At 40.7% G+C, this 25,876-nt stretch overlaps 1 protein-coding gene across 18 annotated transcripts in view; it reads left to right on the plus strand.

The window, feature by feature from the left end:
* Positions 1-25,876, plus strand: part of FAM193A (family with sequence similarity 193 member A) — a 39,306-nt gene that overhangs the window by 12,068 nt on the left and 1,362 nt on the right. For 9 of the 18 annotated variants that reach the window (XM_035103345.3, XM_088675965.1, XM_035103347.3 and 6 more), the window contains 12 exons: positions 1,161-1,273; positions 1,831-2,079; positions 3,427-3,577; positions 3,734-3,910; positions 5,856-6,110; positions 11,868-12,060; positions 13,736-13,996; positions 16,347-16,608; positions 19,249-19,435; positions 20,305-20,535; positions 21,156-21,945; positions 22,993-23,074. In XM_035103345.3, coding sequence (XP_034959236.3) covers positions 1,161-1,273; positions 1,831-2,079; positions 3,427-3,577; positions 3,734-3,910; positions 5,856-6,110; positions 11,868-12,060; positions 13,736-13,996; positions 16,347-16,608; positions 19,249-19,435; positions 20,305-20,535; positions 21,156-21,945; positions 22,993-23,074 — 2,951 coding nt within the window. The remainder of the gene's footprint in view (positions 1-1,160; positions 1,274-1,830; positions 2,080-3,426; positions 3,578-3,733; positions 3,911-5,855; positions 6,111-11,867; positions 12,061-13,735; positions 13,997-16,346; positions 16,609-19,248; positions 19,436-20,304; positions 20,536-21,155; positions 21,946-22,992; positions 23,075-25,876) is intronic. The other 9 variants (XM_088675959.1, XM_088675961.1, XM_088675967.1 and 6 more) reach the window with 3 other exon arrangements.

Genomic DNA, 25,876 nt, shown 5'->3' on the forward strand with positions numbered 1-25,876 from the left:
GGAACATAATGAGTTTTGTGGCTGAGAGGGTATTTTGAACCTTGGTCTCCCAAACTAGTTTATTGTTTTTCTTTGAAATAAATATTCAAAAACATTTAACCTACCATTTAACCTATTTTTGAAATTTACCAGTAGCTGCTGCATTTCTCACCATGAGTCAATAAGTTTTCCCAGTTTTTTGTGGTAAAATTAGGTGCCTCGGCTTATATTCGGGTCTGCTTATACTTGAGTATATGTGGTATATCTCCTCCATCATTAGTATCCCTTTTGATGTAGCTATTCATGGATTAGAGGATTAAGAAAAAGTATGGATGATGGTCTCCTAAAAATATTTTTGTCATGAGTTAACTTCGGAGAAACAATTCTCTTTTCCTCCTGCCTTCCCTGACCCAATAAGAAACAAAACAAAACAAAAAAACTAACATACTTAGACTGACACATACAGCCTAATCCTGTATTTACTTAGGAGAAATTCTGTTGTGTCTACTGACTCTTAGGTAAACGTGCCTAGGACCTCAACTACATTTGCTTGGAAATTAGCTGCTTTGATCTCAGACTTACCGTAGTTCCAAGTAAAGTGTCAGTCTCTTTCTCAGTAAGAGATCAGCAGCTGCACCTTCTTTTAAATACAAAGAAGGGCTTGCCTAACAAATTCAAACGTTTCCGTTTCAGGACACGCCAAATGTAAATAATGTAGTACAAGTAATCAAGTGGACAATTTTCGAGTCACAATTGACTACAAAATGCAGCTGCAATATAGCCTTATGAAATGTGTAACATGCCAAATTGAATGTATTATTCAGTTATGCATTGGTACTGAATCCTTACTGAGTGCTGAACTAAACATGTGTAATGGATTAAAATATTTTTAAAGCAGGCTCATGTTTCACCTAACTGCAGACATGAGTCTTGATTAGTCCTTCTTACCGGAGGACAATTTCTGCAGTACTCTCCCCAGGTGACCAGGAGAGTAGTCATTTGAAGCCTCAGAAAGAGGCATTGGTAGAGTTACTTGTTGCAGTGTTTATATTATCAGATTGTGCTTTATCAGGTTATTAATTTCATTTCAAATTTATGGTTTTAAAATGATTTTTTGTCAACAGCAATTAAAAAGGTACTGAAAATAGTTCACAGTTTTTATATTTCCTTGCTCATTCTAGTTAAATGGCAGTAAAGCAATATCTGGAGAAAATAACTTCACAGACACAATGAGACATCTGTTGTCATCAAGACTGAGTATTTCTGACTGTCCTAATTGCAATTTCAGGCACAGGTAAGTAGATAATATTTAATATCTATAGTAGTAAAATATCATTTCATAATAAAATCTTAACTGAGAGCTTTCCAAACTGTGTGTCACAACATGTTAGTGTGTTGGCTGCAGTGTGTAGGTGTGTTGTGTGAATGCTCCCCACACTCCTTTCTGGTGCTGTAAAGGGGTTAGTTTAACCTCTGGTTTGCTAGTAAATCTGAATTACTGTGTTGCAAAATGATGCATGTCTGAAAAGTGTGCCACCAACATGAAAAGTTTGGAAAGCTCTGTCTTAACCCTTTGGACAGTAGAGGATAATAAATGTCATAAAACACAGTTGCCACAATTTAGTGTGCATATAAGCTGCATTCTGCTTGTGCTGTCAATGTGTGGATGTGCAGTTGGATACACACTGTGATGATGATAATCCCGGCACTATTGATCTCGTTGGATGGTTTGTTGGATGAAAATGTGAATGCATTTTCATGTAGGGCCCCCGGTGGTTTTATGTTTGAATATTTAATGCAATTGAACAAAATATTGGTGTTGATAATACTATATTTTGAATTCATGAACAGATGTACTTGTGATGACTGCAGCCTTTCGCATATTCTGATGTGTGGAATCATGGATTCACCAGCTACAGACGATGTCCATAGTAACCAGCTTCCCCTTCAAATTGATTCTGCTCCCGATTATCTCTCTCAAATGCACTTACGAAGTACATCATCAGGAAGCTCAGGGTCTAGTTCTAGTTCTCCTTTTACTGACCAGCAGATAGACAGACAAAGACTCATCCTTGCAGATAATAGCTCTGGATCATCTTTGTAAGTGTGGCCTTGTTGTTCTTTTGATTATAGTAAATGTGAAATTTTGAGAACAGAATCTAACTAGTGAAAAGAATTTCTTTGTGTGCAGTAGATTTTCTGGGTCCTTACTGCTTTTCCAGTGGCAGTTCCATGTGCTGATGTTGAAGAGGGTGAGCAGCACTTGGCACAGGGCATAGAAATGCAAGTTAGAAGACAAAGAAGTTGAAACTCTGGTGTAAATATAGAAACACTTACACATACACTTAAGGCTCTTGTGGACCCCAACTTTAGAAATACTGTATATTTTTAAATTTGTCATGATCAGCCTGTTCCCAAAGACTCTGGGACTATCCTGGAATCATGAAATTTGAAATATATGGTATACTTCTGGCATGATTAAGCGATGGGCAGAATAGCGGATTTATTCCTGAGCTACTTTAGTTTTTTGGGAGCTGAAACATACTGATCTTTAGGCAAAGTGTGGAGAAGCCCCATTCATTATTAACGTACAAGAGCAAGCTTTCAGACACTGGACTACCAAGGTGATAGTGACAAGGGGCTTGAGCATACCTTTTCCATTCACTTGTGATGCAAGTCCTCTGCCGTAGCATAGAAATCTGCTTCACAAGCACTCGAGTACAATGGGGAGTAACAATGATGATATCAGAATTAACCCTTTTCCCACAGCAAAGCTACCCATTATGCTTGTAGTATGTATCATGTCTTCGATTCAATACTGTTAGGGCTAAAATGCAGTTTGGCACCTTTTTAAAATGAAAAAAATCTAGAAATGCCTCACATGTCTATATTTGGATATGCACCCAGAGCTTTTATTTCTGTTACATATTCCAGTGAAATGGTATTAAAATAACAAACACCCAACCCCTATTTCTAGAAGAAAATTATAAATTCAAAACCAGTGTAAATTGCATTTTACTTTCCTTTCAGGAAAGAGGGACGCAGGTGGCGCTGTGGTCTAATCCACAGAGCCTAGGGCTTGCCGATCAGAAGGTCGGTGGTTCTAATCCCTGTATTGGGGTGAGCTTCTGCCCACCTAACAGTTCAAAAGCACAACAAAGTGCAAGTAGATAAATAGGAACCGCTCCAGCAGGAAGGTAAACGGTGTTTCCGTGCGCTGCTCTGGTTCACCAGAAGTGGCTTAGTCATGCTGGCCACATGACCGGAAGCTGTCTGCGGACAAACACCGGCTCCCTCGGCCTATAGAGCGAGATGAGCGCTGCAACCCCAGAGTCGTCCACGACTGGACCTAACGGTCAGGGGTACCTTTACCTTTACCTTCCTTTCAAAGTTCCCTATTGCTTGACCTACTTAGCATGTACCAAAAAAACCCACTTTTCTTCACAGTAATACTGAAAATGAAGATATTTCAGCAGTATCAGAAAAACCTGATATTTATTGTATTAATCACTACGATAATGCTGAGGCTGTCAGAAACATGAATGGGATCCACAGACTGTTAACTGATGGAGTCAAAAACATGGCATTAAAGGCTGAGGTACTGTAACTTTGAAATACATTTCATACACCTATTATTTACATTTCTATACCACTGTTCATCTTGTGGGGTCCCAGGGTGGTGGACACATATAGTAGAATCATAAAGCAATTCACATGTAATTTAAAATCATATTAAACCTGAACTATTTATCAGTCTCCCCACCAGAGCAGTAGTAGCAGTTCATCAGTAGCAGATGCTGAAGAAGCAGATGAAGAGAATGGTGATAATTTACCAAGGGCTCAAGAAGGGGATTTAATGCTTGGAACTAATGTGCGAAGGAAGGATGAAGTGAAAACGGACAGTTCTTTGTCATCATACTCTATTCAGCAGGTAAACGTATTTAGTTCTTAAGAGTAGTGTATATGAACCCTGAAACAATGTTCTTCTGGATTTGTTTTTAGTTAGCCAGTGATAAATTGTTAAAAGAGAGAGAGAGAAATCACAGCAGTACTAATAAATAATATCACATTACAAAATAGTGAAATGCTGCACATAGCTGTATATTTATAATTCAATTTGATATTTTCACCCAAAGTTAGCAGTCACTTGTTTTCTGGCTCCTCCACCCCTGTCCCCACTCCAGAGCACTCTTTCAGTGTTTTAAATCATTGTGGTAGTCGGGTTTCCACAGCTGACTGTCAATATCAACACCTGTGTTCCCCCAGTTCCTCCTTTGAACTGCCCTAATGTAACTGCAGAAGGATTTCTTTTCATATATTATAGCAGACCAATCTCTGGTTTTGATGTAATGATAATCCATGCACCCTTAATATTTGCCTTTCTATTTCTTATACCCTCTTGAAGTTTTTGTACAATCATTATCCATGTGGTGTTAGAGTTATAATAGGGTTGTGCTGATATGATTGTATCACACCAGTACTATTTCATCTGGACTGGCTGTCATTCTGTTTCTTGGCCTTTTTAAAGTGTTGTATTAACATTTAAAACCTAAAAGAGCTTACAACCCTGTTACTTGGAAGGTTCACTTCCTCCTGTATATACTTCTTTAGACCCTAAGATCTTCTTCAGAGGACCTTCTTGTTGGTTGAGAAATAAATATTAGGAAAAATAAAGAGAGAATTCCTGGATGCCTAGAACCAGGTTTGGCAAGAGAACCACAGCAGAGCATTAAAAACACAAAATGTGTGGCAATGTAAAGTTTGGAAATTTAGGCTGTTAGACCATTAAAACATCCCCATCTAAGTTGCATCCAAAATTCCCCACTTCCCTTAGCATAGAAAGAGATTGCACGTTTAGTAAGTTTAAAATGCTTTACTTACAAACTTTTCAAAGATCAGATTCATGTGCTTTTTCATACAGCACTTAGAAAAGACAGATAATAAAACTCAGGTTCCAAAGTGGTAAATGTTTCTAAATTATTTGTATAGAAACACATAAGATAGCTTGCTCAAGCCATGTGATCTTGGCTTGGAGCAACTAGTCCAGACCTCCTTTCTGGTAGGGTTCACATGGTGGAATGTAAGAAAGTGGGAGAAAAAAGAGCTTGACAACCCTTCTTCCCAAGGTAAGCAGGAGTGACCTCACTAAGCCTGGCAGGACAGCTTACTCTTTTGGTCTTAAGCTCTTCATGCATTAATTAGACTTAAGCATGTTGGTTATATGAGACTGATTATCCCACACTTTTGGGGGGATCCCCACCCAGTAAGGGGAGGCAACTAGACAGAAGTTTAGAAGTAAAGGTCGTCTAGTTGCACCAACATCCTCTACTCCCCCCACCTGATGTTATTGATATCTAGAAGAATTAATGCTGTAAAGCTCAAGAATGGAATTTCAAGCCTATGCTATTTAATACTAGTCTGAGGTTTCAATTCTAAATTAATGGGAGTGCCATTGAACTCAATGGGAGAGACTTCGGGGTAAGCATTGATTGGACCATAGCATTAATGTAATTTTCAGGAAAGGATGTGGACTGCCAGGGTCTGGAAGTAAGATGTATTTCAAGTGCTAGAAGGTACAAGCAGGGCTTTTTTTTCTAGAGAAAGTGGTGACTGAAAGGTTCGGTGAGTTCTGGCTAGGGAAAAAAACCTGGGTACAAGTCAACTGGGTACAACTGGACACACAGTTTTTAACAGAAACAATTAAGGTGGTTTTAAGCTTGTTATTGTTGAGCTTATTGTATTTTTTATACTTGAGAGGTGTCATTATTGTCATTTTCTAAAACAGTAGATTGCATCAAAGAAAATTGTTTCCAAAAAATAAAGGAAATCTAATTTTGCTGTGTAGTTTACATTGTGTACCCTCCTTTCATTTATAGCAGATGGATCAAGAACCAGCTTGTTGTGAGTGCCATGTCTGTAAACAGGAAATCTCAGGCCCCTCTTCTTCAGACACTGAAGTGAAATGTCTTCCTGGTGGGCATCAATTTAGGATGCCAGAAAAACCTGCCCATCCTGCTCTTCATCTTTATCCTCATATCCATGGACAAATGCCACTTCATACTATTCCTCACTTACCTCCTCCACTAATCCATCCTTCTTTATACACTGCTTCCCCCTTTGCACAAAATAAGGTAAGTCTGTCAAAGTGGCAATCTTCAGGGTTCCAGTTAAAAATAATTCTCCAATTCATAGGTTTTTAACCTTTACTGAGTCCACAGCTCCATTGACCAACTGCATTCTTTCTGTGGCACCCCTGTGGGGCTCAGGAGCCCAGTTATGTGATCACTTGTGTACCTGAAGAGCTGGCAGCCTCTCATCTTTTTTCAAACACCCTCCCTTGTGGAGTATTCCTTCAGCCTCCTCTCCTCTCCCCCTGGGCAGCCACTGCTGCTGCCTCTGGTCTCTGAGCCACCGCCATCCCCCAGAGAGTGGTGCCTCCTCACACTGCCCCACAGGAGCCTGGGGAAAAGATGCCCCCAGCCTTAGTAGCCCCACGGAGACTGGCCAAAGTTGAACGTGAGGACAGCACCTTACCATGGGAGGCGACAGTGGGCACTGCTGGGCCTGCATAGCGAAAAGTTTTGCCTTCAACGCCAGGCATTCAGCTCCCAGACAGGCCCTGCACACAGCAAGCACAAGAAAGGACAGTGCCTGCCTGCCTGCTTGCTTACTCAAAGGCTGCCTCAGCTCTTGGTAACCATCACCCCCTGGCCAGCCCCAGAGACACGTTTTTCCAGGGAAGTTGTAGCCAACAAAGAGCTCTGCAAGACGTAGGCCAATGTGGCCTGCCGCATCCCTGACCATCATTCAAGGTACCCTCAGGTGCCATGACACACTGGGTGAAAACCACCGTGCTAAGTCATTGAACTGGTATTATCAAATGCCACTACCAATGAAACAGTAGCCATTAGATGATAAATTGTCAATTTTACAAAAATCAGGTACTTCCCAGAGACACATTAAACTATGAAATGAATTACTAAAACATTAAGAAATTACATAAAACTTTAGTTTTATATTAAGGTTACCTTTACTATTTAAGAGTGCTACAATGATCTTTTCCTTACAAAATATTCTTTTAAAAATGCATTCACGCCTGCATATACAATACACACATATAGCTGGCTGAAAATCACATAGAAAGATGGGGAAAGTAGGTGATCCTTCTGTCTGTAAGAACATTGTGATCCTGGGGATATCCCATCATTGATCATTCCTTGCTCTCTCTAGCTCAGGTGCATGTGTGTGTCACTAACATTTTCATGCCACGTTTCACATTTGTGAAAGCACCGTGGATATCAGTCACAAAATAGCTGCCATATCTAAAAGAGCAGAAAAAGAGACATTGCCACAAAAAAGCATGGGTGTGCCCCCATTTTTTAAAAAGGCACCTACAGCAGCCATTACTATTATTTGCCATAGAAATAAGAGCTTTCTATATCTCCTCTGTTCGGAAGGGAAGGGAATTCCCTTTTGCATTAGCATTAGCATTCCGTTAAGTGTGGGTATGTTCAATGTAGAATCATAGAACCATAAAATTGGAAGAGACCACAAGGGCCATCCAGTCCAACCCCCTGCCAAGCAGGAAACACCATCAAAGCATTCCTGACAGATGGCTGTCAAGCCTCCGCTTAAAGACCTCCAAAGAAGGAGACTCCACCACACTCCTTGGCAGCAAATTCCACTGTCTAACAGCTCTTACTGTCAGGAAGTTCTTCCTAATGTTTAGGTGGAATCTTCTTTCTTGTAGCTTGAATCCATTGCTCCGTGTCCGCTTCTCTGGAGCAGCAGAAAACAACCTTTCACCCTCTTCTATATGACATCCTTTTATATATTTGAACATGGCTATCATATCACCCCTTAACCTTCTCTTCTCCAGGCTAAACATACCCAGCTCCCTAAGCCATTCCTCATAAGGCATTGTTTTGAGGCCTTTGACCATTTTGGTTGCCCTCCTCTGGACACGTTCCAGCTTGTCAGTATCCTTCTTGAACTGTTGTGCCCAGAACTGGACACAGTATTCCAGGTGAGGTCTGACCAGAGTGGAATACAGTGGTACTGTTACTTCCCTTGATCTAGATCAGGCATCCCCAAACTTCGGCCCTCCAGATGTTTTGGACTACAATTTCCATCTTCCCCGACCACTGGTCCTGTTAGCTAGGGATCATGGGAGTTGTAGGCCAAAACATCTGGAGGGCCACAGTTTGGGGATGCCTGATCTAGATGCTATAATTCTATTGATGCAGCCCAGAATTGCATTGGCTTTTTTAGTTGCTGGATCACACTGTTGACTCATGTCAAGTTTGTGGTCTACCAGGACTCCTAGATACTTTTCACATTTACTGTTCTCAAGCCAGGTGTCACCCATCCTGTATTTGTGCCTTTCATTTTTATTTTATTTTATTGCCCAAGTGTAGTAATTTACATTTCTCCCTGTTAAAATTCATCTTGTCTGCTTTGACCCAGTTGTCTAATTTGTTAAGGTCATTTTGAAGTGTGATCCTGTCCTCTGGGGTATTAGCTACCCTTCCCAATTTGGTGTCATCTGCAAACTTGCTCAGGATGCCCTCAAGCCCATCATCCATGTCATTGATAAAGATGTTGAATAAGATTGGGCCCAAGACAGAACTCTGTGGCACCCCACTAGTCACTTCTCTCCAGGATGAAGAGGAGCCATTGATGAGCACCCTTTGGGTTTGGTCAGTCAGCCAGTTACAAATCCACTGAATGGTAGCATTGTCTAGCCCACATTTTACCAGCTTCTTTACAAGAATATCATGGGGCACCTTGTCAAAGGCCTTGCTGAAATAAAGATAGGCTATACCCAGCATTCGATTCATCTACCAGGCTTGTAATTCTGTCAGAAAATGAGATCAGATTAGTCTGACATGACCTATTTTTCAGAATCCCATGCTGACTTTTAGTGATCACAGTGTTCCTTTCTCGGTACTCACAGACCGTTTGCTTAATGATCTGCTCTAAAATCTTTTCTGGTATTGTTGTCAGGCTGACTGGGCGATAATTGTTTGGGTCCTCTCTTTCCCCCTTTTTGAAAATAGGGACAACATTTGCCCTCCAGTCTGCCGGGACTTCGCCTGTTCTCCAGGAATTTTCAAAGCTTACTGCCAGTGGTTCTGAAATCACCTCTGCCAGTTCTTTTAATGCTCTTGGATGTAGTTCACCTGGCCCTGGAGACTTGAATACATCTAAACTAGCCAAGTATTCTTGCACTACCTCCTTACTTGTTCTGGGCTGTGTTTCTCCTGCTGAATCATCTGCTCCATATTCTTCAGGTCGGGCATTGTTTTCTTTTTTGGAGAAGACTGAGGCAAAGAAGGTATTGAGGAGTTCTGCCCTTTCTCCGTCCCCTGTTCGCATTTCACCATCTTCTCCTCTAAGTGACCCCACTTTCCTTGTTCTTCCTTTTGCTACGGACATACCCATAAAAGCCCTTTTTGTTGCTTTTAAGCTCTCTAGCAAGCCTGAGTTCATTGTGTGCTTTAGCTTTTCTGACTTTGTCTCTACACGTGCTGGCTATTTGTTTGAATTCCTCTCTGGTGGTTTACCCCTTTTTCCATTTTTTGTACATATCCCTTTTAAATCTTAACTCAGTTAAAAGTTCTTTAGATAGCCACCCTGGCTTCTTTAGGCACCTTCCATGTTTCCGTCTCATTGGTATTGCCTGAAGTTGTGCTTTTAATATCTCCCTTTTAAAAAAAACTCCCAACCATCATGAACTCCCTTCCCTTTTAGCATTTCTGTCCATGGGATTTCACCCAGCGTTTCCCCAAACTCCGGCCCTCCAGATGTTTTGGACTACAATTCCCATCTTCCCTGACCACTGGTCCTATTAGCTAGGGATCATGGAGTTGTACGCCAAAACATCTGGAGGGCCGCAGTTTGGGGATGCCTGGTCTAGAATTTGAGTCTTAGTATGCTTGGTTGCTCCTTTCCGCTGTATAATAAACCCCAGAAGAGCATGGTCACTCGCACCTAATGATCCTGCCACTTCTACCCCACTAACCAGGTCATCACTATTGGTTAGGATCAGATCTAAAATGGCTTGTTGCTTCTCCCACTTTCTGGACAATGAAATTGCCTGCAAGGCCAGTGAGCAATCTGTTTGACCTTATGCTCTTGGCTGAGTTTGACATCCAACAAATATCAGGATAGTTGAAATCCCCCATTACTACTATCTCACTTCCTTTTGACTGCTTGGTCATCTGTTCCAGGAAGGCTTCATCTGTGTCCTCAGTTTGGCTTGGGGATCTATAGTAAACTCCCACAATGAGATCACTGTTATTTTTCTCTCCCTTAATTTTGACCCAGATACTTTCAATATGGCTTTGAAGTTTTAAATCCTAGATCTCTTCACAGGTATACACATCCCTGACGTATAACGCCACTCCTCCTTTTCTGTTTGGTCCATTTCTCTGAAATAGATTGTATCCCTCTATTACTACATTCCAATCATGAGACTCATCCCACCAGGTTTCAGTGATGCCTATTATGTCATATTTAGTTTGCTGTACCAAGAGCTCAAGTTCATCTTGTTTATTTCCCATGCTCTGTGCATTAGTATACAGTCATTGAAGACCATTTATCATTCCGCCATGTCTCTGATTTAAGGATTTTTTCCTCCCACCACTAAGTGTGTGCTGTTTGCTCCATTTGGTCCTTGACATTTGGATGATCATCTTCAGCACTTGGTAGACTCCTACCTTCAGGACCACTGTCTCCCTCCCCCACATAAGTCAGTTTAAAGCCCTCATGATGAGGTTTTTGAGTTTCATGGCAAAAACATTCCTCCCAACCCTTGTGAGGTGCAGCCCATCACTTGCCAGAATTCCATCTTCAAGAAACTGCAGACCATGATCTAAGAATCCAAACCGTTCCTGCTAGCACCATTTGCGAAGCCAGTTGTTCACTTCCCCTATTTTTCCCTCTCTCCCTGGGCCACGTCGTTCAACTGTATGTATGAGAGGCCAAGCCAGTGCAAAGAGGAAGTGAGTAAGAGGAGCAAACAGCCTCTCATGCATTGTGGATTTTTAAGGGCTGGAACTTCTGTGGGCACCATAAGAGGTACACTGGGCACACTGGGTCCTGCAGGCACCACATTGACCACTGTGCTAGCCTATTTGAATGGAACAGACAGTCTTTTCCAATGGTAATTGGTGCCATCATTACATGTTCCCCAGGAATTTGCTTAGCTGGTTTTCTTAGCTTGGTCTTTTTTGCAGCTGGTAGGACTCCAGCTCTGCAGTCCTGCTGTTAAATTCCTCCATTATCAACCACAGGTGCTAATTTAAATGCCTGGGGCCACCAAACAGAAAGTTATACATGACAGCTGAAGCTCTTGTTCAACATCTCGGAGTACATTCCAACATTGTAGAATCAGTTCAGCACATCCATCACTTTATCTGTATTTGATGAAAAGAAGATACAGAGCTGGGCCTCATCAGTTCCACCTCACTCAGTGTTTTCCTTCGATCTATAGCTACAGGTGGGCTGCAGCTATGGCCCTGTGCTCTACTGCCTATATAGTGACTGCATTGAAATGTCACAGCAAATCATGGTAATGAGGAAGACCTTAGGCTATGAAACAAGAAACTGAAAGCAAGCAAGCAAGCAAGCAAGCAAGCAAGCAAGGAAATGCTTTCAAACACCTTGTTGTCATGCTAGAGGGAAGGCACATGAGCCCAAGGACTGCATAGGCTCATTCTGGTCATTATAAACCATGGCTTACCATGATGTCTGAAAGCAGCTGTTGTATAATGGTATTTTCAGAACAACATGACTCAGTGCATCATTTCCCCTTGTATGTGCCTAATAATTTTGGAGTGGATGTAAACAAGCAGAAGACTAATTAGAAAGTACTCTTGTTGTAGGCCCAGGTTCAGAATAATGGAAACAATCACCAAGCACTCAGTACACCATTCCAAGATAATATCTACCCAAATGGTTTTGGAAGTACCTGTACTACAGACTGGAAGAGTTCTAAATTTTTAAACATCTGGGAATCGGAAGTCATGAATGAGAAAAACTGGAATGCCTCCACCTCTTTACAAGAGGAACTTCCTGGTGAGAGCATAATTCTGCTTTACTCTGAAAAGTAGCAGTTTTATTCTGGATGTTCTAGTAAGGCCCTTGACTGAATTAGATTTACTGCCTGATTCTAATTGGGACAATAGGAGGGAAAGAAGGATCAAATCATGCCCACTTGTTGGGCATGATTGCTGACATGTGGGTCCTTGTTGACCCAGAAGTAATGTGGGGCAGGACAGGGTGCACTCCACTACCGCTTGCAGGGGCCGGAAACAGAACCCCCATGTGAAATTGTTGCTGCCTGTACAGTGGTGCCTCGCTAGATGAATTTAATTCGTTCCACGGGTCTTTTCCTATAATGAAAAATTCGTCTAGCGAATCCCATAGGAATGCATTGAAATTTTTTTGCCCATAGGAATGCATTAATTGAATTTCAATGCATTCCTATGGGAAACCGCGATTCGCTAGACGAATTTTTCATAAAACGAATTTGTCTAGCGAGGCAACCTCCGCTAGAAAAAACCTTTCGTTAAGCGGAAATTTTGTTAAGCAGGGCATTCGTTAAGCGAGGCACCACTGTATAGTAAAACTAGTAGACCTGCAACATGTTGTATTGTAGCTACTGTTTTCCACCCCTCTTCTGTTCCCCGTTCCCCAGTCAGCCAGCATTCTATGGCCACTGAGCATGCTCAGTTCTCATTTGGCTGCTGGGGTTTCTTTGTCCTAAATCTTTTTGTTGTTTTGCACACGTTAAAGTTTCCCTAAGCCTGTTGATTCCTCTCTTTTGTGCGTGGGTTCTGCTGTTTTAATTGCATAAGCAACAGTACTTCTAGCCTGAACTTCTTTGTTTTTTTGAGGTGGGGAAGAACTCAGGCTCCACATCAAAATGCAGTATATTCCTAATGTGTTTGGTTTACCTGCACTTCTGGCTGAAGGTGTTGAAGAAAACAAACCAGCATCAAAGACATTGGTTCTGGCTATAGTTTGCTTCTTACCTCATGTACATTTAAAAAAAAGTTTTTTAACATATAAATATGTTGCAACATGGTTCTTTAATAAGAATAGCACAGCCCTCCAATAAATGCTCTGCTATCATATTTTAAAATGTTTTAGTGCTTTATAGATTGTATTTTAATGGTTTATAGTATAATGCATTTTATTTCTGCCTTGGGATGGTTTACACGGTGCTTGTAAATACCAAAAGAGGTTTTGGATAGTGGTTCTGTGTTAAAATTATTAACCTGAAATTGCTTTTGGGATTACAAGGAATTATTACATTACTTAAGGTTTTAAACGGAGTAATACCAATTCTAAACATATTTCTGATTCTATATATCTATGTTACAGCTACAGGTAGGTAGCCGTGTTGGTCTGACGTAGTCGAAACAAAATAAAAAAATTCCTTCCAGCAGCACCTTAGAGACCAACTAAGTTTGTCATTGGTATGAGCTTTCGTGTGCATGCACACTTCTTCAGATACACTGAAACAGAATAGTGAGAGGGTGGAGAGGGGTATGTTACAGCTGATAGCATAAGAAGTCTTTAGCTTTCATTCATTCCAGACATATTCTGTGAACCGCCCTGAGACCTCTGGGTATAGGGCGGTATATAAATTTGTGTGTGTGTGTGTGTATACCCATCTAGGTGACATTAATGCAGTGTTAATAATGCTAAACAGCTGAACTAGTTTGTCTCTTTCTTCAATTTAAAGGAAGTGCTGCTGCAGCAGCATCTCTTTCAGAACTGATATCTAATGTACTTCCTAGAAATGAAGGAATAACTGAGAGCAAAAAAAGGGAAAATATTTTAAAGAAAAAATGTCTGTATCATTGTCAAGATGCGTCTTTTATGGACACTAAAAAAGTAGTGATGGCAACATCTTCAGCAACCTCTTCTGTTTCATGCACTGCTACCACAGTACAGTCAAGCAACAACCAGTTTAAAGTTTCATCTAAAAGATCGTCATCACTAGGTAAATATTAAATACACTTGTTATCCTGCTTATTAGCCAACAGAGTTCCCAAAGCAGCTTACATAAACATTTAAAGTCAGTTAAAAGTCATAGAATCATAGAGTTGGAAGGGACCCCACCGGTCATCTAGTCCAGACCCCTGCAATGCAGGAATCTCAGCTAAAGCATCCAAGACAGATGGCCACCCAATCTCTGCTTTAAAACCTCCAAGGAAAGACAATCCACCACCTCCCAAGGGAGACAATTCCCATGAGCATCTACTTGGCCACTGTGAGAAGAAAATGCTGGACTTTGGGCCTTAGAACTGATCCAACTGGTTCATATTTTCTAACGTTTAAATATCACACAAGAACTAGCAGAGGAAAAAAGGAAGAGGGCAAACATAGGTAACAAGAAACGTAGAATTGATAGCCAAAGGGAAAAAATGGACAAGAGCAAACCAAAATAAAAGCAGAGCTAAAACAAAAGATAAACAATTTCAGTTGAACCCAAAAGTTGTTGGAAAGATCTGGTGCTTGACTTTACATCTAGATCTGACTTCAGGGTATGCTAAAGGTTGGCCCCACAACTGAAAAGTCCCTGTTTCTAGTTAATGTCTGCCAATATGAGTCGTCTTTTACAACAACAAATGGCAACATAAGACCCAATCACATATGAAAACAATACTTGTACTGTGCTCTCAAATATCAGTGCATGTAATAGTTAATAACCAAACATACAGATAAACTTTTACAATGTTCTAAACAGAGTACTAGTGAAAGTGCTTTTTGCCTACACCCAGGGTTGTTTTTTTTAATGTTTCATGTGTAATTAACTTCTGGTCTGGCGTGCTCTGGTCCATGGGGTCACGAAGAGTCGGACACGACTAAACGACTAAACAACAACAACTTCTGGTTATTTGGTATATTTTCTGTTGGAATTCCATATTAAGTTGATGATAAGGGAAATGCCTCCTGCTACAACTCCATAACAAACTTTCTACAAAACACATTACTACTTGCATACTATTACACCAACTTATAGTCTTAGCTTTTTATAAATAAAAAAGGAGTGCCAAACAAATATGTAATATGACAAGGCCATCTACATGGCTCGCCAGCTTATCTTTCATTAGCCCAAAGACTCGACAGATACCACTTCAGGCTATGCTTGCATTCATATCATCTGCAACAATCACATCCTTAAAATAATAATCACTTTTAAGGTATAGCCTGTGACTAAAAACAGCTGCTATAAAAGTGCCAGCAGATCAAAATTTTCATTCAGCTCATTAGGGGTTACAGTTTGTAAAGGAAAAATCCAATAGGCTTCTTGCTAGCAGAGTAAAATGTGGGGACTTTGCACTTTTTAAGTAGAAATAATTTGTTCAGTCACTAGAAACCTTGCATTTTCAGGAAAATTATTTTCCAGAGAATGTGTTAGAAGAGCCTCAATAGTTTAGTTCTGATCTTTGTTCTCTAACCTGTAATCTGAGGATTTCCTTGTCCATCCTATGTTTACAAAAGAGGAATGACACTAAATTGCATAAATCACATTGACATGCAGTAAAATCTCTCAATGTAAAACTTTACCATCATTAGGATTTGTAAATTGTTGAAATGTGGGAGATGGAGACAGAAAGAATTTTCTCTGGCGTTCACTCATAAAGTTAGGCATACAGGTTGTATCATAAGTCACAGTATTTGATAGACAGCCTGTCAGATAATTCTGCTTACATGTTCCATTACCATGTGAAATTAAGTATGCCTGAGACCAAACTTCCCATCTTTCTTCCCAAGTTCCTTTCTACGTACTGTATATTTCTTATACAGGTTCCTGTTTGTTCCCAAACTCAGAATAAACTAACCCTTTCAGCATACTCTATAGCAGGTATCCCCAAACTGTGGCCCTCCAGATGTTTTGGCCTACAACTCCCATGATCCCTAGCTAACAGGACCAGTGGTCAGGGATGATGGGAATTGTAGTCCAAAACATCTGGAGGGCCAGAGTTTGAGGATGCCTGCTCCATAGCCTTTCCCTCTGCTTCTCTACTCTCAGCTGTATGTCAATCTCCTGTCCCTGTCCAAATGACTCTGCCCCTTGCTGCAATGTATGTCTTATAAGATAGCTTTGTAATGTCACCCCCCCCCTTTCTCTTTCAAACTGGGAATACTGTATAGAATTGTGCCCAGAACACTCACAAGTGAAGTTCATTTCAGTTATCTCTGTGCTGAGAGATACCATACAACAAGCATGCAAACAAGCAAAAACTAGATTATAAATTCTATTCAAATTTCAGAAATGACTGCCAGTGAAATGAAGACATTATTAACGTTGAGAATATGAGGTAACTTTTCTTTCTTGTATTTAGGTGATGTATTCCACAATATCAGTTCAGAGGATCCCAGATGTTCTGCATTAGCTGCATCTCAAAATCCCACAAATTTTGTGCCACTTCCTTTCCTTTCTCCAGCTTCTACTCCCCATCTGCCAAATGCTAATGCTTCATCTTTCTCCAGAGCTACCACAACTGCACCCAGCTTTGTGGATTCCCATTCAGGTCTTTATCCCATGACAGTTCCACCTCTTTCAACCACAGAGAGCTTAATTAGTGCTCCATCAAGTGTTTGCAGGTGAGATTTTGTTTGTCTTTACATTTTTATTTAAAAATAGAAATTTAAAAACTGCAACATGGCTATAAGATGTGATTAATATATGGCTGCCAAGACCATATAACACCGGTCCTGAAAGACCTATATTGGCTCCCAGTACGTTTCCAAGCACAATTCAAAGTGTTGGTGCTGACATTTAAAGCCCCAAATGGTCTCGGCCCAGCTGAAGGAGCGTCTTCACCCCCAGCGTTCTGCCCGGACACTGAGGTCTTCCTCCGGGGGCCTTCTGGCGGTTCCCTCACTGCGAGAAGTGAGGTTACAGGGAACCAGGCAGGGGCCTTCTCGGTAGTGGCGCCCGCCCTGTGGATGTCAAGGAAATAAACAACAATCATACTTTTAGAAGACATCTGAAAGCAGCCCTGTTTAGGGAGGATTTTAATGTTTGATGTTTTATTGTGTTTTTAATTATGTTGGGGGCCACGCAGAGTGGCTGAGAAAACCTAGCCAGATGGGTGGTGTATAAATAATAAATTATTGTTACTGTTATTATTCTTGCCTTTAGAATTTATTTATTTATTTGCTTGTTAATTCATTGGTGTTTTTTTTAAAAAAATAGCTTTTTATTAGTTTTTCAATATTATCCCAATAATTAGCCACATTATAACAATACCAATTCATATCCACTTAATACAGTTATTAATACAAATTATTCAAATTCCAAATTATACATTTTAATTAAAGTGCCCCCCCACGTGCTAGGTTTGATGGCTTCCTGATTTTTTTTATGCGTTCCAAAATCTCACTAATTTCAGTTACATTCCAGTTATAATGATAACCCCCTATAAAACAGCTGCAATCTTAATGATTTCTATTTATGTTGTTTCATTAAATAATTTATAAAACTTCAAGTAAGGAACTTGTAGGTGTTGTCATTGTTCTTTCCTGCATGTGGCAATCAATTTGTCCAGTCCCTGTTTCTTTTTGCCCATATATGATGCTGTGTCTTTCTTTCCTCTAACTGTTGCTGTTACCCATCATGATTTGGGTGGAGCTGTTGTCCCATTGTTTTCCAAAAGCCTCTGCATTGCTATTCGTTGTTTTGCACAGAGAACACTCACAGCAGCTTCCTAGACCCTCTGTCCCAGTAAATAAACTGTTCTCACCTTTTTTTCTCAGCCTGGGAAGAGTGGTATATGATTCCTTACAGCTGAGAATTTATAGCTAATTCAAGATACATTAAATCCAAGTCCTCTCAGTCTTTTTTCCACTTTCCTTTGTAGCTAGTAGAGGGTGGGTGGGGTTGCTTTATATTTCCGACATAGTCTGTTTGAAGTAGTCTTCCTTTTGTTTCAGTTTCCATTTTTGTTGTTAAATTCCATTTTAATAATCCACTTTCTTCCAACCTCACTTGTACATTTATATTTTTTACTTGCATTCCAAAGAGGGTTGCCAAATCATAAGTGTGTGTGTGTGTGTGTGTGTGTGTGTGTGTGTGTGTGTGTGTATTAAATAAGCCAACCATGGGCTCCCCTCCTTCCACCATCTCTGGCACCGAATGAATGAAATATTAGCTGTTCAGTTCATACCTTTAATCCATGCACCTGGGTTGTCCTACAGTTTGTAAACTCATCTCTTTTAGCACACGCCTGTACTTTAATCTCCAATTAAAATTCAATTAGCAGGCTAACATCTGCTTCCAGGAATGGAGTCAGGGGGTTTCGGTGTTGCAGAAAACTTGCAGCTGGGGTTCTTCCTTGGATGTTATGACGTCGACGCCGCAGCTGTGCTTCCAGGGCCTTGGAGGTCACATTGGAGGCCTTGTGAGATCTGACACAACCTCCGGTTTATACCAGAAGTCATATTCAGAAACCTGCAGGGCCTTAGATGTTGCTTCCAAGACCTCGCGGCGCCTCTCGTCCAACATGACTTCCAGTTTCTTTTTTTTAATTATTATTTTTATTTATAATTTTCATTATTACTTTTCCAAAATCACATTCACATTCAAATATACATTTCCACTGTTAATATCTTTCTTTCAATAAAAACATTCAGTGACTTCTCTTCTTCCCCTTCCCTGGTTCCTTTTATTTTCCCACCATTCCTGCATATTCTTATATATCCATTTAGTTCACTTCCTCCCCTTATTCTTCCTTTAGTATATATTATACTGTTGAATTTAGTTTAATCCTGCTAGCGTTTTCACTTGTTTACAGTTATTTTCCAAATGCTCCACACACAAAAATCAGCTACTCTTCGTATGCTAGATCTTATTGCTCTTTTATTTTACTTGTTAGACCTGCTAACTCTGCATATTCTATCATTTTTAATTGCCAATTCTCCTTATCAGGGACTTTATTATTCACTTCCAAAGCTTCGCGGGGCAGGGTCTTGGACGTCACCTCAGAGGTCGCTACAGGCGTCCAATGCGACTTCTGGTAGAAACCGGAAGTTGTATCGGAGCCGCGCGGTGGGGGTGCTCAGTACCCACAAAAAATTGTGGGTGCCCTAGCACCCAGAGCCCCCTAGAGTTGGCACAGTGTATAGAATAGGACCCACTTCATGATATGCATGGAGTGTTATACTTGGTTGATTGTTTTCCTGTTGCTTTCTAGAGTGATTTAAGAAACTGGGTTAAAATGTCAGTTTTCTGCTTTAATGTAGTGATCCTGACTGTGAAGGCCATCATTGTGAGAACAGCCGTGTATATAACCATCAACAGTATGATGGTGAGGAGAGCCAAGATGAAGATAGCTGCTCAGAGCATAGCTCTAGTACCTCAACATCCACAAACCAAAAAGAAGGAAAATACTGCGACTGTTGCTACTGTGAATTCTTTGGTCATGGAGGAGTAAGTAATCCACCACAGATTTTATTTTTAGGTGCTGCCACTTGCATTTCACTCTACTGTTGTTTTGGCTTTGCAAAACATGCTGAATTAACTGCTGTTGCCAGACTTAATTAACTACCATATTTTTCCGTGTATAAGACGACCCCAATTTTTTGAGCCCAAAATTCAGAAATAAATAATTGCAAAATAAGACGACGCCCAATTTTAAATTTTGGGGGGAAATATAGTCTTATACATGGAAAAATATAGTAATTCCCACTTCATGTTAGGCATTGTGGAGTGTCAACAGCAGAGGGAGAGACTCGCTGCTTCTGAACAGAAGATTCGAGGCTAAATTCCTGGTTTCTCCAGAGAGGACTACCGTGTTTGCCCTATTTTAAGATATAGTCATAAAATAAGCCGTAGCAGGATTTTTAAGGATTTGTGAAATATAAGACATATCTCCACGTTGTGTGGAGCGAGACCGCCGAGCGCCCCAGCCAGCCAGTGGGACCCAGCACGCCGGCAGGAGGAGGAGGCGGCCTGCCGGGTTGGCACCCAGCAGCGCCTCACGGAGCCAGTCTGCAGAGTCTGCGCCCAGCAGCGCCGCAGTGGAATGAGGAAGCGGTGCTCTGTGCGGTGCTGCTGGGCACCGACCCTTCAGGCCGCTTCCTCGATCCAGTACTCCGCGCAGCAGTCAAGCCATGATGGGCCATCCTCAAGGGCCTGGAAGGAGTTGTGCAGCTCTGCCCATGTTGCCTCTTAAGCCTGATTATTTGTGTTTTGCAAAGTTCTCCTATATGGACATCTTTTTAACTACCTTTGTTTTTGAATGCTAAAATTCAAGTGATTTTTCAGTATTTACTATGAGTTTATAAATTTTCTGTTAGCCACCAGCAGCACCAACTAGTAGGAATTATGCTGAAATGAGAGAAAAACTTCGCTTACGTTTAACAAAGAAGAAAGAGGGACAACCCAGGCAACCAGAGCTGATACAAGAGAGGGAAAGTGTTGTTGACCATCGAAAAGTAGAGGACTTGCTGCAGTTTATAAACAGCCCTGAGACTAAGCCAGTTAGCAGCTCACGCACAGCCAAAAGAGCAAGGCATAAGCAAAAAAAGGTAAGCCTAGACTTGTATTTAAGGTAGCCATTTATTGAAAGGCATGAAAATGAGCTACTCAGGACATTTCAGTGGTGGTGATATTATTTTTTAAATGTTTCACAAAATTATTTTCAGAGATGACTTTTGGGTCTTAAGTTTTTAACTTGTTGCGTTGTTACTTTTTGTTTTTATTAGTAGATTGTTTAAGTTGTTGTTGTTGAGAGCCACTTTGGACTCTTTGGAGAGCAAACTGCGTTCAAATGCTTTAATATCTAAGTAGACTAATTGAAACTAATGAGCATAAGTAAGTTAGGTCCATTAATATCAGTGGTTCTACTCTCACTAAAATTTAGTTGAATCCCAGCCAGTGCGTGCTATATGAGCTATATCAAAACTACAGTATATTTCTGTATCTTCAGGAAGAATTAAATACAGCACTACACTAAGCAGATTTCCTGATGGAAAATGTTTGCTGCTTTGAGGGCTTTCCCACCCAACCTGAGACAATTGGGGGAGGGGGAGAAGGTCCCCTTGCAATAGTTGAAGTCCTTGCATGGGCTTCTACTGGTATGATCAGAATCCAGCCCTACATCAACTTACGTTGCCATTTTAAGAAAGGTAAACTGTTGTCTTCCCAGTTAAAAGAAAAGGCCCACATTGAAACTAAAGCTAGAGAAAAGGAATATCATCAGCTACTAGAACAGCAACAGCAAGAAGATAGAGGGGCACAACAACTGCAAGAGTTACAAGACATTAAGAAAAAGAAGAAAGAGAGGACCAGCACAAACTGCAAACAAGTGCAGGTGCATACTCAGAATTGCCAAGTAATGATGAAGCCTTCCCCTGACATCTCAGAAAACATTCAGAATGAATTCCTTGATGAAATAGAAACGTCATCTGAATTACTTTCTAAACATGCAGATCATGTTGAACAGGGGCAAGTTTATGAAAAGTGCTTTGACCCATCAAATCCGATAAATGGTAGAAACTCAAAATTGCTTTTCAATACGGAGATGACTGTGAAATCACATGAACCCCTTTCTTTGCTTCTTAACATAATGCATCATCACACAGAAGATAACAACAAAGAGCAGATAACACAAATAAATGATCTGTTTTCTCAACGATTGAAAAAGTCTTCCAAAGCAACTGATATGCAGACTCCACCTAAAATAAAAAACAAAATAAATTCTAAAATTAAAGTGACAGAACTTCAGTCACTTGTTGTCTCCAAAAAAGAGGAGAAAAAAGTAAGCACAAATAAATCAAAGCAAATTAATTCTGTGACAAAGCCACCTTTTGTGAGAGGCTCCTTTTTTCAAAATGAACAGCTGCATAATAAGCTTCTACTACAAGAGTCTCCACAGCCAAAAGGCAAGAGCAAGAAAAATAAGAAAAAGAAAAGTGACAAAGGGAACTCCTCAATTGGTAAGCCTCTATTTAATTAGCTAGTTGTGTATTTTAAATAGTTTAATGCTTCCAAAACATCTCTGGTCACATTGAGGACATTTCTCAACTAAGCACAGTCACCTTCTGTGCTTAGTTGAGAAGTGTTGTAGCTCAGAGGTAGAGCACATGATTTGCATGGGAAAGATCCCTGGTTCAACCCCTGTCATCTCCAGGTGGGGCCTAGAAAAGCCTCTCTCACACTGCAGGTCAGTGCAGACAATACTAAGCTAGATGGACCTGATGGTCTGACTCATTTTAAGGCATATGTGTCTAACAGTCTTTTTTTTATATCTTGTGCAACACACAAGTACACCCCCAGTGCATAGGCGCCAACTTTTAAAAAACAACAACATAATCTGGCTTCCCTCTCTTTCATTCATACTCCATTCAGCAACTAAGCTTGAAAAAAGCACATGAGAATTTCTTTCCCTAGCCCTGAATGCTAGCCCTCCATTTTCATGGAGATTGCAGCTGGGGCAAGGGAAAGCTAATTTCTCTCTCCAGGTGCGAACATCATGCAGATTCCTACTCACCCCATTCTTGAAAACAGCCTTCCATTGACATAAATAGCAAGCTGTTTTCAAGCCTATTTGTCACCTGGGGGTGGGGTGGTTTTTGGTGGGAGAATTGTAGCACATGAGGAAAGAGGAGCCAGCTTTCCCCTCCTGTGCCGCAGTTGCGCTTGAACATAGTTTCCCATTGGCACTAACAGAAGATTCCTGCTATGGCGGAGGGCAGGTAGTGGTGAAGGGAATGCCTGGCAAAATGGGAATACCCCACGCACCACAGTTACCTCTGCCTTGGGGTGCCTCTCGCTGGCCCCATTTCAGTGGTTACTGGTCACGTTACAGAAGTCCCCAACTTAAACTTAAGAATGTGCCTAAGTTCTAAAGACCAAAGTTCTTAAATATCCTAAACCAGATTAAAAGGCTTAATTACTTCAGGTTGCATGTTTCCATTTGTTTCATTGGGAAAAGAGGCAATTGGAAATACTATAATCTTGCTTTTAAAATTTGGTTTTTGCAGATGATGTGTTTTTGCCCAAAGATGTTGACCTAGACAGTGTGGAAATGGATGAAACTGAGCGGGAAGTTGAACATTTTAAAAGGTAAGTAAGCGCCATATGTCTGACTTGTTGCTATTATGGCCCAAATAAAAACTCCCATCCGGTTTTAGGCATAGCCAAATAGCACCTAGGGTTGCATTCTGTTGAGGTATGGTTGTGCCCAGGCAACTCTCTCTACTGGTGGAACAGTGTATTCAAGGCATTGATACTGAGATCAACTAAGAAGTGAGCTAGACAGGCAACAAATGCAAGTGGTAGATTGAGCTTCCAGGGTCACAAGTTGTGTTTACTTGCCTTAAAAAAGGACAAGTATCCTTACAACAGAAGGTAGGTTAAGAACTTCAGCTAGATCTCTGGGCAGTTTGAAGTAGATCAGCTAAGCTTTGTGATTCTCAAATGTCTAAAATGGCAGCAACTAAGAAGCTCCCTTCACCTCGCAAAAGAAAAAAAAAAGAGGTTTTCTGGGAAATACAGTGGTATCTCTGGTTAAGAATTTAATTCATTCCAGAGGTCCATTCTTAACCAGAAACTGTTCTTAACCTGAGGTACCACTTTAGCTAATGAGGCCTCCCGCTACCGCCATGCAATTTCTGTTCTCATCCTGAAGCAAAGTTCTTAACCTGAGGTACTACTGTAATGCCTTGGTGGGTGGGAACAGGAGTGGATTTTCCCCCATAAAATAACTTGTGGCCTTTATTGTGGCACTGATAACAAATTTCTGGGCAGAACTTGCAGGCAGTAGTCTCCATGTTGATTCTTAGCAGCTCAGGCAAGTGAACACATACTGTTTTGTACCAGTTGGTGACTCTTGGGGTTTTAGTACAGTGGTACCTTGGTTCTCAAACTTAATCCGTTCCGGAAGTCTGTTCCAAAACCAAAACGTTCCAAAACCAAAGCGTTTTATTTTTGAAATTTACCAGTGGCTGCTGCATTTCCCACCCTTGGCTTATACTCGAGTCAATAAGTTTTCCCAGTTTTTTGAGGTAAAATTAGGTGCCTTGGCTTATATTTGGATCAGCTTATACTCGAGTATATACGGTAATTTTGATTGGGAGGGCTCAGATGAGTGGTGCAAGGGCAAACGCAGGAAGAAAAAAGGCTTAATTACTATGTGGGGGACTGAAATTTGCTGCACAACAGTGAAAACGGAAGCTCAGGAGCACGTTCGGCTTCCGGGGCAAAGTTCGAAAACCTACTTCCGGGTTTGCAGCATTTGGGTTCAGAGTTGTTCGGGAACTAAGCTGTTCGCAAACCGAGGTACCACTGTATTTAAAACACAGTAGATCCTGCAAGCCTGAGAACTGCCCGCCCATGTCTTATAGTTTCAACTGAGGCGTTCTAATAATAACTCTTAGGAAGGCTCAACGTTTTTCTTTGCCCAAACTTGCAAGATGCTCTAAGACTATTTCATATTTTTGCAACAGGGGAAACACTAGCCTCCTCCTTTCAGAGGTTGTAGATCAGTGGGTGAATGTGCTGTACAAAACACCATTTTGATAATATCCACCCAGAGACAGCAGGGGGCAGGATCCTAGCATTGTAGGGGGTTGGACTAGATGACCCCTGGGTGCCTTTCAACTCTGCAGTTCTATGATTCCATGTCATACTCCATCCATCAGTGTAGCCATTCCTCTTATTCATGCATCCATGAGGCCCATCTCTCTCCACCATCCAGCCCCCACCACCTCTCAGCCACCCACATATGGGTATATGAATACATGCATGCATTTACTCTCTTATCTATCAACACACCCTTCTAATATATAGACACTTGCTTCCCATACAAAAACAGACATCCCACTCATTAAATGCTTGACCAGTAAAGAGTTTGAAGTCAATTTTATTATTCATTTATTTTATTTATGAATCACTTTCCATGAAACATCCTGGATCAATTTAACAATAAAAACATATATAGAAATAAACTTGAAGGCCAAAATAGATACAGACTGACATCAAAATCCCCACTTTAAAAAAAGAAGAAGCACAGTGTCTCTTTTTTAACATCTGAGATGCCACAAGCTGTTATAGTCTCAGACCTTATTTAAATTATTTTATTCTACTAATTCGCTTAGAATTAGGCTAAAAATATTCTTCAGCATACTGAAAGTTTTCCCTTCTGACTTTCCACAGATTAAGACTTCTCATTATAATATATATCCACCATTGCTGAGTGATTTCTTTTTATTTTCATCTGTTACATTGTTAGTAGCGTTCAGTAGCATTTTTATTTTAAAAAGTGTGTCAGTATCTCTCAGGATTCTTCCCAGATGAAACTGTGCACAAGTTTCCAGTGTAGCAGCCTTCTTTTCTGAGCAGCTAGAAGGACTCATAAAACTGTTCACCTTCTTACTTTCTGTGAAAGGCTTATGGGTTCACTCCATTTAGGACCTGTGAATGCTTTGCTTTTTAACTACAAAGCACACTTTATTCACAAGTAGCCCATAACTTCAGTGCTCTGCACTGTTATACAACACCTCTGTAGAAACAGAGAATGGACAAACTAAAACTCACAAAGCAGAAACTTACCCTAATAACTACTTAGATATTATAGCAAAGGAGAGAGAGAGTGGCCGCATATGCCCACTGTTCAGTCTTTCCATTTCCGTAATATTAAATCTTTGGCTGAAGCAAAAAACACATATGTTTATCCCACATGTGTTAACTATGCACCTTCTTGATATATGTTTTTTTCGCAACACATTTATGAGGTAGGTATACTGAAAGCATGATTTGTCCAAGCAGGAAGCAGAGTAGGGATTTTGAGGTTGTACCCAAATAGTACTGCATCTAAAAGAACATTGCAAGCTTAATCATTGGGACTGAGGCATTGGACTCTGCTCC

This window comes from Zootoca vivipara, chromosome 8 (genome assembly GCF_965207765.1).
Source record: "Zootoca vivipara chromosome 8, rZooViv2.hap1.1, whole genome shotgun sequence".
Classification (NCBI taxonomy): domain Eukaryota; kingdom Metazoa; phylum Chordata; class Lepidosauria; order Squamata; family Lacertidae; genus Zootoca; species Zootoca vivipara.